This window comes from Chaetodon auriga, chromosome 21 (genome assembly GCF_051107435.1).
Source record: "Chaetodon auriga isolate fChaAug3 chromosome 21, fChaAug3.hap1, whole genome shotgun sequence".
Classification (NCBI taxonomy): Eukaryota; Metazoa; Chordata; class Actinopteri; order Chaetodontiformes; family Chaetodontidae; genus Chaetodon; species Chaetodon auriga.
This window is the reverse complement of record NC_135094.1, coordinates 16592436-16609612: the sequence shown is the minus strand read 5'-3', so window position 1 is coordinate 16609612 and position 17177 is coordinate 16592436. Positions and strand designations below refer to the sequence as shown.

The 17177-nt window shown below is 43.0% G+C and overlaps 1 protein-coding gene across 2 annotated transcripts in view; it reads right to left on the bottom strand.

Moving 5' to 3' along the window:
- The window catches only part of vav3a (vav 3 guanine nucleotide exchange factor a), an 81147-nt gene that overhangs the window by 9052 nt on the left and 54918 nt on the right, over positions 1–17177 (bottom strand). For both annotated transcript variants that reach the window (XM_076760969.1, XM_076760970.1), the window contains exons 16-24: positions 13331–13432; positions 11782–11873; positions 9800–9822; positions 8668–8686; positions 6430–6560; positions 3763–3828; positions 3095–3129; positions 2759–2875; positions 222–309 (exon numbers count right to left, since the gene is read on the bottom strand). In XM_076760969.1, coding sequence (XP_076617084.1) covers positions 222–309; positions 2759–2875; positions 3095–3129; positions 3763–3828; positions 6430–6560; positions 8668–8686; positions 9800–9822; positions 11782–11873; positions 13331–13432 — 673 coding nt within the window. The remainder of the gene's footprint in view (positions 1–221; positions 310–2758; positions 2876–3094; positions 3130–3762; positions 3829–6429; positions 6561–8667; positions 8687–9799; positions 9823–11781; positions 11874–13330; positions 13433–17177) is intronic.

Below are 17177 nucleotides of genomic sequence, written 5' to 3'. Positions count from 1 at the left end.
CTGGCATAAATAAAACTGAGTGAACCTTTCCAATATGCACTGCACTTATCTATAATGCTGAAGCCCTCAGGCCAGTATAAACATGTCTCTAATCATGGCTATTTTTGTGCACACTGCTAAAATAAAATTCAGGTTCTGACACTTCATTAAGCGAACACGGTGATTTATTTATGAATTGCAGTGGTGGAATTTGAAAAATAAAACAGGCCGAATAGACTCACTAATATGCTCCTGAACTTCTTGTTCTCGGCGATGTGGAAGCAGCCCTCCTTGGTCAGGATCTTTATGTGCTTCACGTCGTTGTTGTACCTGTGGGCCATTGAATAAGTTATGAGTGTAATTTCCCTCTCTGATCACCGCCATCGATCGGTGGCCGGCCCCTGGCCCCTGTGGAGAGAACGGCCCCCGCTGTAATGCATAGGGTCCCAAAGGTTTGTGACACGTGAATGATGGGGTGGTCAGGAGAAAATGTGCCCCCTCCCCTTCCCTCCACACATGCTTGTGTTTGCATTAACAGGGTGGCTGAAAGAGCTCTGAGGCTGGAGGAGTAAAAGTTGAGGACAGGATCTGCAGAAATCTCACATGTCTGTCACTCACAGTCTGCATCAGTCTGCTTGTTCCTGTCCATCTTTACTGGAAGTCACCACAGAATGTCATTTCTTGATGGAATCATTGCATTAAATTACTCTGACAGTTTGAAATTTTGTTGAAAAACATGAACACCCAGATAAAAACTGCTGGAGTCAGCTGTATGTTCTCAGTGTCTCTGGTTTTGGGAAGGGTCTCCTTTAACTTTAATGTATAAATTCTCTCTTTCAGTCTTTCTTTCTCTGCTGCCAGTGGAGGTCTTCTCAAATGAACCTATGGAAAACTTGCAAACCTACAGGCATTATTTACTGGCAGAAAGAGCTGAGGTTAAGCACACCCAATTCCAAGTTGCGATCAACTCAAACATCCAAACAGAGAGAATTAACAAAGCATGGCAGCACTTTAAAGCTGCCACTTTCCCTCCCTGACCCAGCTGGAATGATTTTAATTTGGACACCCGGCCTGACTCCGGTCCTGGGTCAGGCCTCGGTCACTAAGAGCAAAGCTGGACTTGTCAAGATGCCTATTTATTAAAAACTAAACAGCTTTTTATAACTGTAATGTTAATGCTGTTGCCAATTTAATGTCAAAGGAATAGACTGATATCATAAGAAATACTCCGTTTCTTGCCAAGAAACAAGTATTAATGAGAAAATCAATAGCAGCAGCAGCTGGTTAGCTGTTAGCAAAATGACTGGAAACAGGGAAGCTGGCGAGGCGCTCAGTAATTAACAAATTGTATTTTGTTTGTTTAAACTATTCAAAAACTGGTGATAAATAGTGGTTTTGGTTTTAAATGTAATGTAATTTTTACATTTTTTTGAACAATAAATGGATTAACATAAGAGATAACATGTTCATTAGCGACCTTTAAAGATGCTATTATTTGGATTAATAGTTGGAGCCTGTGTGTGGCCAGAGCTATCCAGGAAACTGTCTCTGCTTTTGAAGAATACCTTAAGTTAAAATGTTCGAGCTTAATTTGTACAGAACTGGGGTCTCTTGGCTATTTGGCCACAATCATCAAAACTCCTCTGCCAGCTCTACCCTGACAAACAGGGAATGAAGCAGAGGGCATTTCCATTTGTGAGTAATGCTTTTTAAAGACTGTCGCTCCCACAGCGGAGCCTTCTCTTTCTACCCCGCTTCTCTCTTTCATGGGGAGGTTTTAATAACCTTGAACAGTCTTACAGTCGTTCTCTGGTCTGCTCAGAGCACCGCGTCTTGTGTGCACACAAGCAATTAAGACTTCAGCGCAGAAGGAACTTGAAGGCACTCAAAGCGGCCTATTCTGCACGGCAAGAAAAAAGGAGTCTGGAAAAAAAAAAAGTTAAATGAAGTTTAAAGGAATGTTTCTGTTGCTCACAGAGAGGCGTGCTGGCTCCTTGTAGAGGAAAGTGTTCCAGCTCAGAGACACAACAGCAAGATACAACGGGTTTCTTTTCCCCGCCTGCGCACACACTGACGCCATTCATCTGATGCATAGAGATAAGTTACACACAACGGTAGGGTCACTAGCACCCCCAAGGTTAATTCGTCATTACCAAGATTAAATCCGCAGTTTGATTCTAATTATAAACTAATAAGACTGTTTTGTGGGTCCTGAGGTCAGACCATAATGAATACTCTTACATGCGCCTTAACTGAGACCCTGCGCCGTGATTAGCATCTGGTTTGGTCAGTTTCTCACACACACACACACACACACACACACACACACACACACACACACACACACTCCGCTATGGTTAACCACAGTCTGAGGCTCAGAGGGATAGCACATCGTCCTGCAGAGGAACTAAGAATGGCTCTGTCAAATTGTGTAGTATAGCCGGGAGTTAAGTCTGGTCAATACTGCGGTTTAGCTGAAGGCATCTGATGAATCGAACAGACAGTTTTCCCATCTGACTGCGGCTCCTCTGTCGTGTTTAAGGAGAAACGATAAAATCTGATGATTCTTGAGAGGCGGCTCCAAGACGAGCCTGTAATTCTTACTAATTCCTAATGTTTATTTTTGCTGTTTCTCATTTTTAATACACTTAAAGGGCGCTCCTGTGCATCGTTACACATGCCGTTTTCATCCGTTCAGTAATCAGAGCTGTAATAAGAGGTCCTGACACTGACACTGTCTGATCCTTCTTGAGTGACTTGATGGAAATGTCAGACTCACTTTATACTGATGGCATACTCTGTGTACTCTCTGCTGCGATGGCGGACCAGGTAGGTGCTGTTCACCCTGTTGATGAGTTCTGCCTCTGCCTGCAGCCTCTCCATGGGCCCTGCAAACCTACAACACAACAGACATAATTAGATGAACCTGACCCACATATTGGCTGTTTGTACACCATTGATGACTGTGTATTGTCCTTTACAGGCTGTGCGATAGCTTTTTTAATTTGCTTATTTGTCTGCACTTGCTGTGTTTTGCTCTGTGGAGCTTCAGCAAGAGACTTTGACCTCTTTGCTTTAATACATTCAGACTGAGATAGAAGTTTTGTGAGCATACCAAGGTTGAGTGGAGTAATCCACGGGCTTCGGGACCTGGAGCAAAGAGCAAAAGTGGAAGAAGCTTTCAGTCATCCAACCTCAATACAACAGTGAAGTAAAGTCTTGCACTTGGCACCAGTTCCACTGCACTGTTTTCAGGCTGATGTTTTCTATAAAACAGGTGCCTTTACACTGTACAACCCCAGCAAAACAGCTTAATGCTCCTCTTATCTTTACAACGGTGCTGACATGGTGATAACATTCTGTTATCTGCGGGGAGGCTCATGTTCCTGAAGCAGCTGGACATACTGTGAATTTTCTTTCTATCAAACTGAACATGGCTATCCAGCGGTTGAGAGATTTAAACAAACACAGGACAAAAACAAGCAACTGATAGTCAGTCTCAGCTTTCCAGTTTGCATAATTGAAAGTCTTGCTTGTTCCTTATACAATATCATTTGGTCTTTTCATCTTATTGATAAGAGATTTAAACAGGAAACCACCTTTATCTCAAGAGGGCTGTTTTCTAGGTAAAAAAAAAAAAAAAAAAAAAAAAAGCCTATCTCACCATAGAAGTCCCCAAAACCATCCTCATATCCCTGAACTGCTAGCAAATGCACATAGCCAAATGCGAGCTGCCACAGCAGGCCCTAACGTAGCGTAGGAGAAGAAGGAAATGCAGCTTACACATGGGCAAGGCTTCACAGCATCGCTTGGAAAGAAGCCAACCTCTTTCGTCGACAGGATTTTGCCCTGAAACCACAGAGAGATAATTGTGTTATGTACATCTGGCTGACTCTGTCTCCATAATTCAGGAACAATTAGCTTGCAACACAGAGCAGTGTAAATTTACAGCCCTAGTTAACTATTGTTGAAATAATGGCTGGCAGGAAAGAGGGAAAGAGGATGAGTTCCTTATTCCTCCCGTGGTGATGACTCTTTAAGCTCAGTGCCTTGATTTATCAACACTGGCGAGACTCAGTCCTTATAAATAGGGGTTTTCTGGAGGCCATAGTGTGGTTATCCTCTTCTGACTGACTCATTTGCTGTGGGCTGATGATGCTGTTTTTGTTCTGTGCACTGACAAAATATTGAATTTAAAATGGGACAATAATTCAGTCACGGAATCCAGAGCTAAAAAGAAATTGAGGCTCCGAAAATGATTGCGATTCGGGATTGTGCATTTTTACGGTTGCATTCTGAAATGACTTTGTCAAAAAAGGTTTAACCTACACATGAAATTACTGTTGTTGGTAGGTAAATAAGTTTTGAGGGATGAAGCCTCTTAAATGAACACACTGTTACATAGCGTGGAAATGTAATGCTGCTATACATGCAGTGTTTGTGTACTCAGAACACATTTGTTGTAGCTAATTTGTACAACTTTCCAGAAGCCGAGAAAAGCTTTTTACATTTGCAGGAATGCGCCGATGGGGCCAGCAGGATAAACACCAATGCACATGTGCAGCCAGCCGCACAACAGGGAAGCTAACCTGCAGGATGGAAAATGTTTTTGGCCTCTGCATTTGGCAAGCGATTCTCATTCAAGTGAGTGGGCGCCAACTTTAAGTCCAGTATCTGCTTCTGATAATACATCCATGGTCACCACAAGAGACCACCGGAGCATTTGGCCGACAGTCACTAATTAACGGGGCCACTTGTTAATATGGGACTCAAACATGCTCTTAGCTGCGGGGGTGCACAACAGTCTAAATCCTTCATCACTGCGCATAAATAAAATGGATTTGTTAAATAAGATTCATGCCGAATCTGCAAAAAGTCTATGCTTTCAGTGGATTATTCTAACTCGTGTTTGCGTCCGCTCAGACCAACCTGTTGGCAGAAGCACATGCTCATAGCTCTCCTCGACGTGGCTCCTTCATTAATATCTAAATCTTCTGAATTAATACCAAGTTTTAGCTGTAAGTGACCTTGTGTGCTTTCTGCACACCGGAGAGCTGTTCCAAAGAGTCAGTCTATACTGAGATGTCATGCACAGAGTAGTGGTCGACTAGCAAATCCCTCTATTTCCAACACAGAGAAGTTTACATGTATTATTTTGTTTAAAGTTGCATTTTAATTAGCATCTATAACCATGCCAGCAGCTGCAGCACCAATAGGCTATGCACTCACTGCCTGTTGACTGGCTGACTATTTAGATTTTAAAGGATTCTCAGGGTTAATAATGGGATCCAAAACCACCCAGACTTTGCACCCCGGTGGTTATTTTACAGGGAATGAGTGAATGAGGGATTGAGGGGTTTGCAGACGCGGCCGTAATCTCAGAGGCACAGGTAGCACACGGCCAGCTAAGCTCATTTTGACGGTTTTGTGGTCATCAGCTGTCACATCACCTGCTACCTCAGGACGTGTTATCAGTCCTTGTGGAAAGCCTTGTGCATCTGCTTGCTAAGAGTGTGATAATGATTAGAGCCGGTAACATCGACAGAGTAAACAGATGGTCGCTGTTGAATGAAATGAAATTACAGTGATCGATTCTATTTGTCACGCACCCCCAGAACAGAAATGATTATGGTCTGCTGGCTACAAAGGTGATGGATATTGAATGTTTGCTGACTGTGGGGCTGGAGCTGCCCCTGGTTAAGCTTTTACATGGGGTTAATTGAAATCTTTATCTATTTGAACTGTTTTTGCATTAAATATTGTGAGATTTGTTGGTTTCCTCATTCCATGTCTCATCATACTATCATATGTCTTTTCAGGCCTCAGGTAAAATCTGATTCTAATTATTATGTTGACTTTGATTCAGCCTCTCTCAAACACACACAGTAAGCCACTGCTCCATCAAATTTCCAGAGCACAGCTCCGATTTTTTTCTTCCTCCAGTGAGGTTTAAATCACACGTGTTGCCACATAACAGTAACTGCTTGCATAAAGCAAACAAACATTTCCAGCGTGTGGGAGTTTAACTTCCTAATAACTTCCCATACTGTGCTGTGTGTATAATTGTCAGTGGGTGAATACATGTTACTAAGAATTCGATTTTCACATGCAGCCTATTAGCTTGTTAGCGCCAGAAATACAACCTGAATGCTATTTTGACACACGTATGTTGACATAAATACATATCTGACTGATGAGGAAGCTGATACACAGGACTTTGTTGCAAAATCCATTTAATAAAAAGGGCCACGATACTGACTATACCAGATCTGACCCATAATAAAAAGGCAGACCCGACTAACCGATACATCCTTCTCACCCTATTACAGAATCTGAGGTCAGGATAAGGGTTAGATGGACTGACAGTGGAGGAAATGGGAGATGTAAATACAGTAGGTCCATCTTTTAGCATTGTGCTATGTGTGATTAAGACATAGTGTGACCACTGACCTGCCACCAGGGGCTGTGAAGGTCGGCGCAGATTAATTCGATGATGTCACCCGTCTGAATGCTGAGTGCTGGACCAGACGTAGGGCTCGGCACACCAAAGTAGTTCCTGATTACCAGCATCTTGGGCAGACCTGCAAGAGGAATACGGTTGGTTCCTGCATACTGTTTGCAAAGGGGTCGTCATACAATGTGAACATGACTGAACCAGTACTAGAGATATATATATATAATGTAAATTTCATGCTTTTTTCCTATGGACCATGGTTTTGAAATTAAGTAAATTGAACTGAACTGAAAATGTAATCAAACTGTTCCTCTCTAAAACTTCCTCAGCTTGATTCCTTTAAGTGCCTGGCTCCACATGAGACCATCTATGTGCATGTATATGCATGCACATAGTATGTGGCGTCAGGTCAAAAAGGGCATGTTTGCCATTCTTAAGGTGCATCTTTGCTCTACTAAACTATTCATGGCCCCATTAAAGGTGCTAATGAGAAGGAGTACACATACGAACGCGCACACAAACACAACCCTTTTCACAGGCACACTGCCCTTGATAGTAATTTGGACCCATTACTCATTATCATGTTAGAGATAAGCAACAGTGCACTCTGGTGCATGGCTGGTCACCAGGCATGTCGATAAAAGATAAGCGTGTTTTACTGTGGACACTCTGTGCTGCTGCTCCATGGGTTCTGGCCTCCTGGGGTGTTGTTTTTCAGTATACTATGCTTGGTAATGATATGTCTTAGGAGACGCTCTGTCACAATTTCCCTCCTTTTCTTAGCTAGCTCATAGCATGCATACTTTGTATTCAGCTGCTACAATTACCAATGGAGGTGCTAATTGAAGCATACTACTTCCCAGGTAATACATTACATAGTAGTAAGGGTTTGAAGTGGCACTTGCAGAAGCAAATTTTAATCAAGTGGAATTTGTTGGAATGACCTCAGTCACTGCTATTTAATTTTGCACAATGGCCAACTTTGATGCCATTATTGACCAAGGAATCAGTGGAACTAAATTACAAAATGTGTGTTATGAAGCACCCCACAGCTCATATGCCTAACAATAAAGTGAAACGTGCATATCTTTCTCTGCATCGTGTGGCCATAGTGTTGGTCAGGCCCACAATATGAGAAAAAAACAAAAAATCAAGTATGAGCATGAATAAAAGGGTGAAGCTTAAGGCAAATAAGAGAGAAGTCAGCAACACTGTACTGAAAACTAATACATCTATATCTGCCTTGTTTCTCTTTCAGGGTCTGTTCCAGCACTGTAGCACTGAGGCTGGCAGCCTGACATGTGCTAGCTTGCCTGAATAGGACTTCTAAAGACACAGGGCCATGGAGAATTGAGTCTTGGGGGCATGAATTGCATTCCTATCCACACAAGGACAAGCCAAGTGTTAGTGCACCTTTGAAAACAGACAAGGAGAGCAGCATCGAAGTATTATGAAACGCCAAGGGCTGGGGCAATCAAATGCCTATTGATTTTAATGCGTCTTCAGTCAGAAATGATTTTCTGCAGCAAAATGGATGGAGGCTGGAAAAATGAGTGTTGAAGCCAGGTTTATGAGAGATTAAAGGCCCTCAGTGTAGCGTAGGCTCACACACACAATTCGAAGGATGCTGTATGTTACTCACATTCTGTTGGAGAAAGATTGAGAGACAGGAATCCACAGAAGGAGGGAGGCAGAAAGACAACGGCTGCACTTACTGCATTTACCGCACACGCCCTGTTATGTGCTATGTTATGCACTCTGATTTAGGTTTAACTCGGCTTCAGCTGTTTACATGAGCCTTTCATAGTCAGAGATTGAGTCGCAGCTGTTGCAATAGCTACCAGGTGCACCTCCACTGAGCCAGCTTACCTCTGATACAGAAAAAAAGGAATTATGACGCCATGCAAGGAGCAATTCATGCAAACCTATTGCCAGTCCCGACAAATAACCTCAGAGAGGAACTACATCTTCTTTCCTGGTTCATATAATGCGTGCGTTTGTATTTACAGCACCACAATAACAAGATAACAAGATGCAAGCTGATACTTGCAGCATGCTGATATACACTGTTTGTGCATTTCAGTGGCTGCATGGATCATCAAAATCTGGTCAATTGAGCAGCACAGAGCAGCGGTGTCATTGCACCCAAAGAAAGCCAATGAGGAAAAAACAGACGGTGGAGGAAGAGAAGGATGTGTGAGAGGATGTGTGGTGTTGTGTTGTGAATTTCTCACCTGGATCTCGATCTCTGCCCTGCAAGAACACACAGAGATGGTTACACGCTGAAACGGGCAGATGGGTGTTTTCAATTTTTCTCCACTGATTCTAAACTCATTCATTTCAGCATTACTAGCACACACAAATCCGTGCCATGGAGACAGTGTCACCTACATCGCCTTCCACTGCAACCTTATAGCCTACTAAATCAATCATTAGCTACACTTCTTTGAGGTGAGTGTGTACAGACACACAGCCTATGTGCGCTATGAATACACTCTCCAACTGCTACACACACAGAATTAATATTTTAACCCAGCGTGCTATCTCCCCTATACAGACCACATGCAGTGGGCACGGCATGGATGACGCCTCATGACATATTAAAATCGCATGCAGTGACACCACATGGAAACTGCTGTGTGACCCTCTGCAGCAGAAACATTACAAAGATGCAGAGAATAGTTGTGATTTTTATAGGCAAAACAGATATTTCTGCAAATAATTACTTTTAAAAATGCTGGTGAGGGTGGAAAGTTGCATGTCTTTTACTACTACTGCTTCTACCAGTGATAAGAACAACACAACACACTGCTTTCATGCACACTTTTTGTGTGCATTGCATAAGAGCAGTTGGTCGAGTTTCTGCCGTTTCAAAAAAGTTCAGATTTTGCCTTTTGAATTTGTGTTTCACACTTCTTGTGCAAAAAAACACGTCTCATTATTTACTATATAGAGCCTGACACCAGAAATAAACTCCGGGCCACTGGGACACTTGTCACTGTCACCCCAGTTCCGTGTTTTTGCTGATGAGCTGAGACAATTTGTGCAGTTTTAACCACAGTTATTGGCATTCTACTAGTAAACTGTTGTAAGTTCAGTCTAATTTCCTGCTTGGGGATGCTTGTGAGCATTGTAGCAATAAAGCGCAAGGAGACAACTCGGGGTAAATCTGCAAAAACATTCTCGTTTCTCGCGTCAGGTGGGCTGCAGCAAGTTAAGTCAATTGGAGTCTCCTTGGCAAATAGCTGCAGGAGAGAGCAGTCTTCAAAGTGCAGTACAGCTTTGGAGAGGAGGCGAGCAGCAGACAGACAGCATACACATCAGCATGGACACACGCACACACACGCAGGCACAGCAACAGCTCACCTGAGTTCTGACGGAGCCAGGATCTGAAAGAAGTTTGAGAACAGGCACAGTGAATGATGGGTTAGCGGGTGCACGCAAACACTTGCACACACTCGTCGGTACAAGGCAACAGTCCCTCATTAGTGGAGAAGGCGGACGCTTGTGTCTGATCATGGTTCGCTTTGTTTTGCAGCGCTGCCACTACCTGACAGCCAGGATAGAGGAGGTAACGAGGCTTGGGGGGTGGGGGTGTGTGGGGGGGGCAGGCCTGAGGTTTTTGCTCCACCAGTTTCTTTCATTGGCTCCCTGAGGGATGGGTTACACCCCCTAGACACACACAAGCACACACCTTTGCACACACACACTTATATTCCTGTACTTGTACAAACAGAGCAATTGTATTAACACACACATACCTCCACGCTAACACACACGCTAGCTGTCAGAAAGCCACAAATATACGTGCTGTACCTACAGTACAGGCGCACGCACATACACACACACTTCTCTCAGCAGGCCTGTTGTTTCCCAAGTGAACTTTGACCTGTTACGCAAACATCTGTCGAGGGAGCTGATAACAGAGACAAATGCTGGCAAACAAGGCTTATCTCTGACACACAATACACACATACACACACACATAACCCTATACTATGAGACCATGAGTGTCTTGTGTGTTTGTGCAGTCCGGCTGGTGAATCGACAAAATCTGTTAATGCAAGCTTTGTGGTGGTTTTCTGAGCATTAAAGTGAATAACGTTCAGTGTTGATCAGCAAAAGTGGTGCAACCAAGAAGGAAGTAGGAAATAAAAATGTCTCCCTTTACTGTAAACATGTAGCTCTCCCTCTACTTTTAGGAGTTTCTGAAGTTTAAGACTTGTACTTGTATATGGTACATTTTCCTGTACCAGCAGAGGGTGAATACTGTGCAGAGTAATGAGAGTGGGAATTCAAACCGACATCCCTGTCTTCACCAGCTCTGCCGCCGCCGGTGTCGCCCAAATCTACTCAGGTACACACTGTGCCCAGGTGGGCCTGGCAGTGGCGTTATTGCCTCTGCGACCCGATAGCACCATGACAGATGCCAGGTCCAACAGGAGCTGGCAGCTTGCCACGGGGAATACAAACACAGACAATTGCGACACGCAGTGTTACGGGCGCAGAGTGTGCAGGTCGTGCTCGCTCGGTTTTCGAAACACTGTGCAGAGTTTTAGTGCTCTGAGAACACAAGCATGCATTTTCAAGACCCGAAAGAACTTCCACAAACAAAAAGTGTCGGTTAAGTTTTTATTCACCTCTCTCTTTGCACTCTCTCTCTCTCTCACACGCACACTGTCACACACATGCAGAGGACATGCTACGCTGGTTTCTGAAGGCCTTCTTTTCATTCTACATGTCTGAAGTTTTCCCTCCATTTCTTTCAGAGCTGTCAGTGCTCCTGCACCGGCTGCTGAGTGACAGATACACAACAGGGGTATAATAAAAAAGTCAAGAGTTTCTTAAAACTCCTCAGTAAAACTACTATTAAGCTTTGGGGATCGGTACAATGGTACAGCGTGACATTGCCTTTAAGGTGTTCTGAAGTGTCAGAACCACCCAGGGAAGGAGGGGAGCTTTTGTATGAATATCTGCAATACTGATCCAATACTTGGAATGGGAGAAATAAGGGCAACTAGTTAAGTTTATATTTATTTAGAGCAAACCCTCCCACAATTCCACTCGATGCGATCCTTTTCAGAATGTCACTGTGTAGCTTTTTAATCACGGTGAAACAAATCTACCTCATACCTATAATTAGTCACACGAGACACCAATACATCAGGTTTTATTTACCACTGTGTGTCTTCTGTCATTATGCTCACACTGCTATTAAAGTGCACTTGTGTTCATATAATTAGATTTCAAGACTCCCTTGAAAACCCTTGTTAAGCGCAGAATTGCTGCAGATGTGACTGGCGTGAGGTTGTGCAATAAAGCGAAAGACTAAAACAATGGCGTCTTACCTGTTTTTCCGCAGCAGCCAAAGCGGGCCAGGCATTCTTTATGGGCACCTAAACCACACTTTGAGCACAGGTAGCCTTGGTTAAAGATGCCCCTGCAGACAGAAGAAAAGGTCATCACATGGATTACCTGATAGTAAACACACAGCTTATTTGCGAATGTTGGCACGCTAACATGCTCAGCTACGATCTTAAACACATCATACCTGCTAAACGTTAGCTTTGCCCTTTTGAGCATGTTAGTTTTCTGATGAAAAAAGCCTCACTTTGCCTGAGGTCTTCAAGGCTGAACGCTTTAGCCAGCTCAGCAGCAGTAGGAGGACACCAGCGAGAATTTAATACTTTCTACCAAAGCCACCATAGGGGTGGTGGGTAGGTAACCAAACACTATCATCTCATATCTAATAATACTGACAATCAGACATTCTGATGAAAATGATGTGCATACACACACATATGCACACACAGACTGTGGCAGCAGTGCGCCGTTCTGTTTTTCATTTACATATCCATCTCAGAGGCCCTAATTAAAATGACATGAAAGGAAGGACTGCTCTGCTCCGCTCTCCAGCTAATTGTCTGTTTAACCTCTTTGAGAAAACTAGCATGGAGTTAAAGTGCAGGTACGCCGTTAATTTTTTTTTTTTTTTTTTGCTCAGCTCAGAACTACAGGGTGTGTGTGTGGCACTGGGAGAAGTGTGTCTGAACATGTGAATTTCAGCCAGCAGGACAGCGCCCTTATGAAACCTTCACAATTCGTCTGAAATCACATAAGAGGAAATCTTTTTTAAAACTTCTATGAGACACTTGACCGGATATTTGTGTGCACCGTGTTTTCCTGATTAATGACACAATGCCTCAGCAAGTCCTGAGCTCTTCTAAAAATGATCAAGCAGGTAAAGCATAAAGCATTATAAGTCTTCTGCGTGTCTTCTGTTGAGTCTTTTCAAGTTAGTCTAATGACCAATCTGGAGAATTAATCAAGAAAATAGCACCATCCTAAAGAAAACAATAACACGGCACTTAAGATGCTTTTTCAGACCTTCCCTGCATTATTCTTGTTTTTCTCACATCCTCAGAAAAATGCCGGTGAATTCAGCACCAGGCTCTGTATATTCACAGTGCAATAACCTTGTCCCCTTTCCCCATCCATCGCCTTGAAGAAGTGCTGAAGTGTGACAGACATTTTTCTTTGCCGTCCTCGGTAGGTGAAACCACTCAGTCGTTCTCGATGTGAGAAGGACCATGAGGCGCAGTCCTCTGGGTGCCAGTACCATTCAGCAAATTCAAAAGAAACTTTGTGTTACGCAGGCACATGTGCAGAGGAAGAGAGGAGCAAAAGGAAAGTGACGAATAGATTGTTAGGGTACACTGGAGAGGAATAGGAGGAGTGGAGGTCTTTGAAAGGACTCCTGACAGTTGTTTGAAGGGAAAGGGTCCACGTCTCGTCCTCAGTCTTTATGTTTGACGATAGCCTTGAAGAGATTTTGTGCTGCTTCCACAGCGTGTGTGTGTGTGCGCGTGTGTGCGTGAATAATAAATGGCCTCTCACCTCAGCAGCATGTGGCAAGAGTTGCAGGAGGTGATCCTGTCAAAGGTGTGCATATGAAAGTCGTGGAAGTTGTGGGTGGCGTTCTCAGGACGGATGTTGGATCTAAACAAGACATAACCCACAACAAACATCAGATCCATGAAAACTTACATTTAGAGGCTGTGAGCTGGTGATTCTGCTGTAAGCACTGACGCTTCTCTGAAATGTCACTGTACATAGAGAGCATCTGACCGAGCAATCCGAGCGCCCTTCTAACTTGGAACAGCACCAAACCCCAAAAGGACCAGACTGCTGGTTTTACATATTTTAGCTTATCATTATTCATCATCCATTGAGCATGTACTTTCTCCAAATTTTAGTTCTGTTGATTTCTTAAATGATTCTTTCTTTAACTACAGTCCACTGATCAGTCATGTGACTCACAGATCACTATAGATACTAAATATACAAGTGAACATTATCCCCACCTTTCACAGTGTATTCTTTTACTAGCCGATGGGTTAAGACGAAAGATTGTTTTGCTACAGAATATTCTGAAAAGATGGTTGTAATATTATGTATTTTGCATTTATAACCACTTGTATTTCTTATAAAAATGTATGGATCATTTAGAGTAAACATGGCAATGTGTAAGAAGTGTATGTTGCTGCTGTTGTGTGTATTATAGTAGTATTATACTGCCGATCACCACATGTGGGGAGATGAAGACAGCATGGTGTACTGGTTTGCATCTCGCTGTCTTTGCATCTCGCTGTCTTTGCATTCTGAAAGTCAAAAAATTTCCTTAAATATAGCATCACTGTTTAGACTGATTTCATACCTACCAAGATCCTACAAGACCACTTGCAGGAGGTTGAAGCATGGTTGAGATAAGTAGTCCATGACAGCAAAGCACCTCTGAAGCACTATCACCACATGCTGATGCAGTTCAAGCACGAACTTGTTCAAAAAACACTTGTTGATGCATTAAGGGTGTACTCAGCTGCTGAAAGCAATTCCTTTCATGAACTATGATGTCAGAAAACCAAAATCCAGAGGACAAACAATAAAGAAAGATTTCGAAAGAGCAATGAAAATCTGCTTGTTTCTTGCATTCAAAATGCAGAGTCAGCCAAATCTCAAGTATTAGGTGTGTCCTTGAATGCACCAATGAGTTTTGAGTATAGTCTCTGCTCTCTGCTCGTTAAAAAAGTGGCATTTAACAGCTACCTTTATTATAAAGGGATATATATATATATATATAAACAGTGAAGAGTTAAGACTCACCACAGATCGACCACCACTGTCAGAAATGACCAGTGAGCCCACATCAATACATGAAAATGAGTTTGTGCTTGTTGCTATTTTGTTCCAGTTTTCGAAAAGCTTTGATGCAAACGTAAATTTCACAGTAAAAGAGAAAAAAAGAATAATAAAATAAAACCTTTTTCACTTATAATTGCAGCCAACAAACTCTCTTCCATGGCAACAGAAGCATTTCACTGATACAGTTCTTTGAAGTGGGGAGGAGAGAATTGCAAGCAGACAGGCAAGGTCTGCTTGAAGTGAACACAGAAGTGTTCTTGGCCCCTTGGGACACAGATGCATGTGTGTGTGTGTGTGTGTGTGTGTGTGTGAGAGGGAGAGAGAGAGAGAGTCTGCCTGTAGCGCAAAGGCCTGTTTATTTCACATTTAAGAGGTCTCCCTTTGTGTTTCAACAGCTCAACATGATGACATTATTGCATAAGCCTTTCGCTTAATATGCACAGGTGCTACTTTTGAAACTCAAATAATTAGTCAAACTGCAAGCGCTACAACATTTTCTCTGGAATATAGGACGAACGGCGGAGAGACGGAAGAAAGAAGAAAGGGAGCGCCTCAGTGGTGTCCTCTCCTCTGTACCGGGGTCAACCAATATATCCACTTTCTGCTGAAGAAAGCTCGAATTGCATGGCACTGTAAAGAAAGTGGTTCCACTTCTGCCATAAAAACAATCACATTGAAAGATAATGAATATGTTGCTGGGGCATGTTTATAACAAAAACCCACTAGAAACCCCCTGAGCTTCCTTTTTCTTTCGACTTGACTTTGAGAGGATGACTGGCCTCTTTCACTTCCACTCCTTCTCTGTGTACTGAAGCCTTAAAAGCTTCCCGACGCAACTCTGTACGGCCCATCCTTGCCCCGCCGGAATTTTAAGTTCTCTAAATGAAGTCATATTGTATTTCCGAGTCTTACTTCTGACTTTCAAGGATGGGGCTCTCGCTCACTGCAGCTTGAGCAACAGTTTGTCTTTCCTTTTCGCGCGTTCTGCTCGCGGAGCAGCGTGTCTAGCCCACCCCATTGCAGCTGCTGAATGTTAGTCAAGCAGCAAACAGTGGGCGGTTTGGAAATAAAGGTGGCACGTGAGAAAACAACTGTTCACAGATCAGCTATGAAGCATCGCAGTGGGAGCATGTGATTATCTGGTAACGCCTCTCTATTCTCGTAGCTCGTTAATTCAGCCCCAAAAGCCCCTGTTTTCTCACATCACAGCACGCTTCGGCTTCCTAATGCTGCTTCTTCTCTTTCTGTTAAGGCCTGTTGCTTTATTTTGGGGCTTGAAGATCGTATTTCACAGATTTTTCTTTTCATTTCATTATTCCCTTTTTTCCTCACTTTTTATTTCTATATTTCCGTTGTAATTGCACCTGCTTGAGGCCGCCGATGCTCTTTACTAATTGTCGCTCGTGTCACAGTTGTCTGAATCCAATGACTGGCATCAGTTTAAAATAAGGAAGCACACGAGGAGTGGGAGGACTGGGAGGATGATGGTTTTTGTCTGCAGACTGCTCATCAGAGGGGTTTGTGCATAGACTAGCATAGCTATGAAGGGACTTATGAAGCAATATCTACCATGTCTGCTACACATCTATATTGGATGTATTGAAGAAATGGCCAAAGCTGCATGGGCTGTCTGTAAGAAGTCCATTTAGTGGAGTTTAGTGTTCCATGATGGTCTAAATATTTCTCAGCTTTACACTGAAAAACATTATTTTGGGAATAACAAATGTAAAGATATATCTGAAGGAATAAAATACTCAGTCTCACATTTCCCATAATGCAACTCACCAGCGTCTCTCGTCAGAAGCTGCTTTACTGTGCAAGCTGTCGATATGTTTCTGGTGCCAATTTCATAACCACTTCTTGGGCGTGCTGAATGAAGCGATTCTAATTTCATTGGATTTCATGGTTTGAAATGAGAGAATTCAGTCCTGGCCCCCTATTGTACGCCAAACACCAGGCTCACACAACAAGCTGCATCTTCGCAGTCCTTCGTGTGGTATAAGTGCATTACTTTTCTGTCTTTGAAACTCATTAAAAACACTTGTTGTCGTGTCTTGAATGAACTGCGGTTACTACAGTAAGACTACAGTTAGGTATACCCAATGCAATATGTCTGGCACGCACCGTCCAAAGCAGAGCGGTGGGTAGAATATCTTTGAGACAATTAGTCAGTTATTTGTCTTTCTTGGCTCTACGAGTGAAACACTATAGTTCCATTTGTCATTCTTGGCACCAGTTTGCCAGTCAGTTTAGATGAATTTGGATCCAGTTCAGGATGTGGACTGGTTGATGCAGTTTAACTACACATGCCTGACTCTGGCACTAAATTTAATCAATGGCGTTCTTTGGGTATGAAGTGCTAAATGTTTTTTAAACACTGTAAAACTGGATAGCTGGATCCAATATTTTGACATTTCAACAGGGCAAAATGCATTTTTAAAATGCGTTTTTTTGTGCATTTTCTGTCAGTGTGCAACTAATAATCTGCTCATCTTTCCCTGTCCCTCATAAATCATCGAGTTGCCCAACTTGAATAACAGGA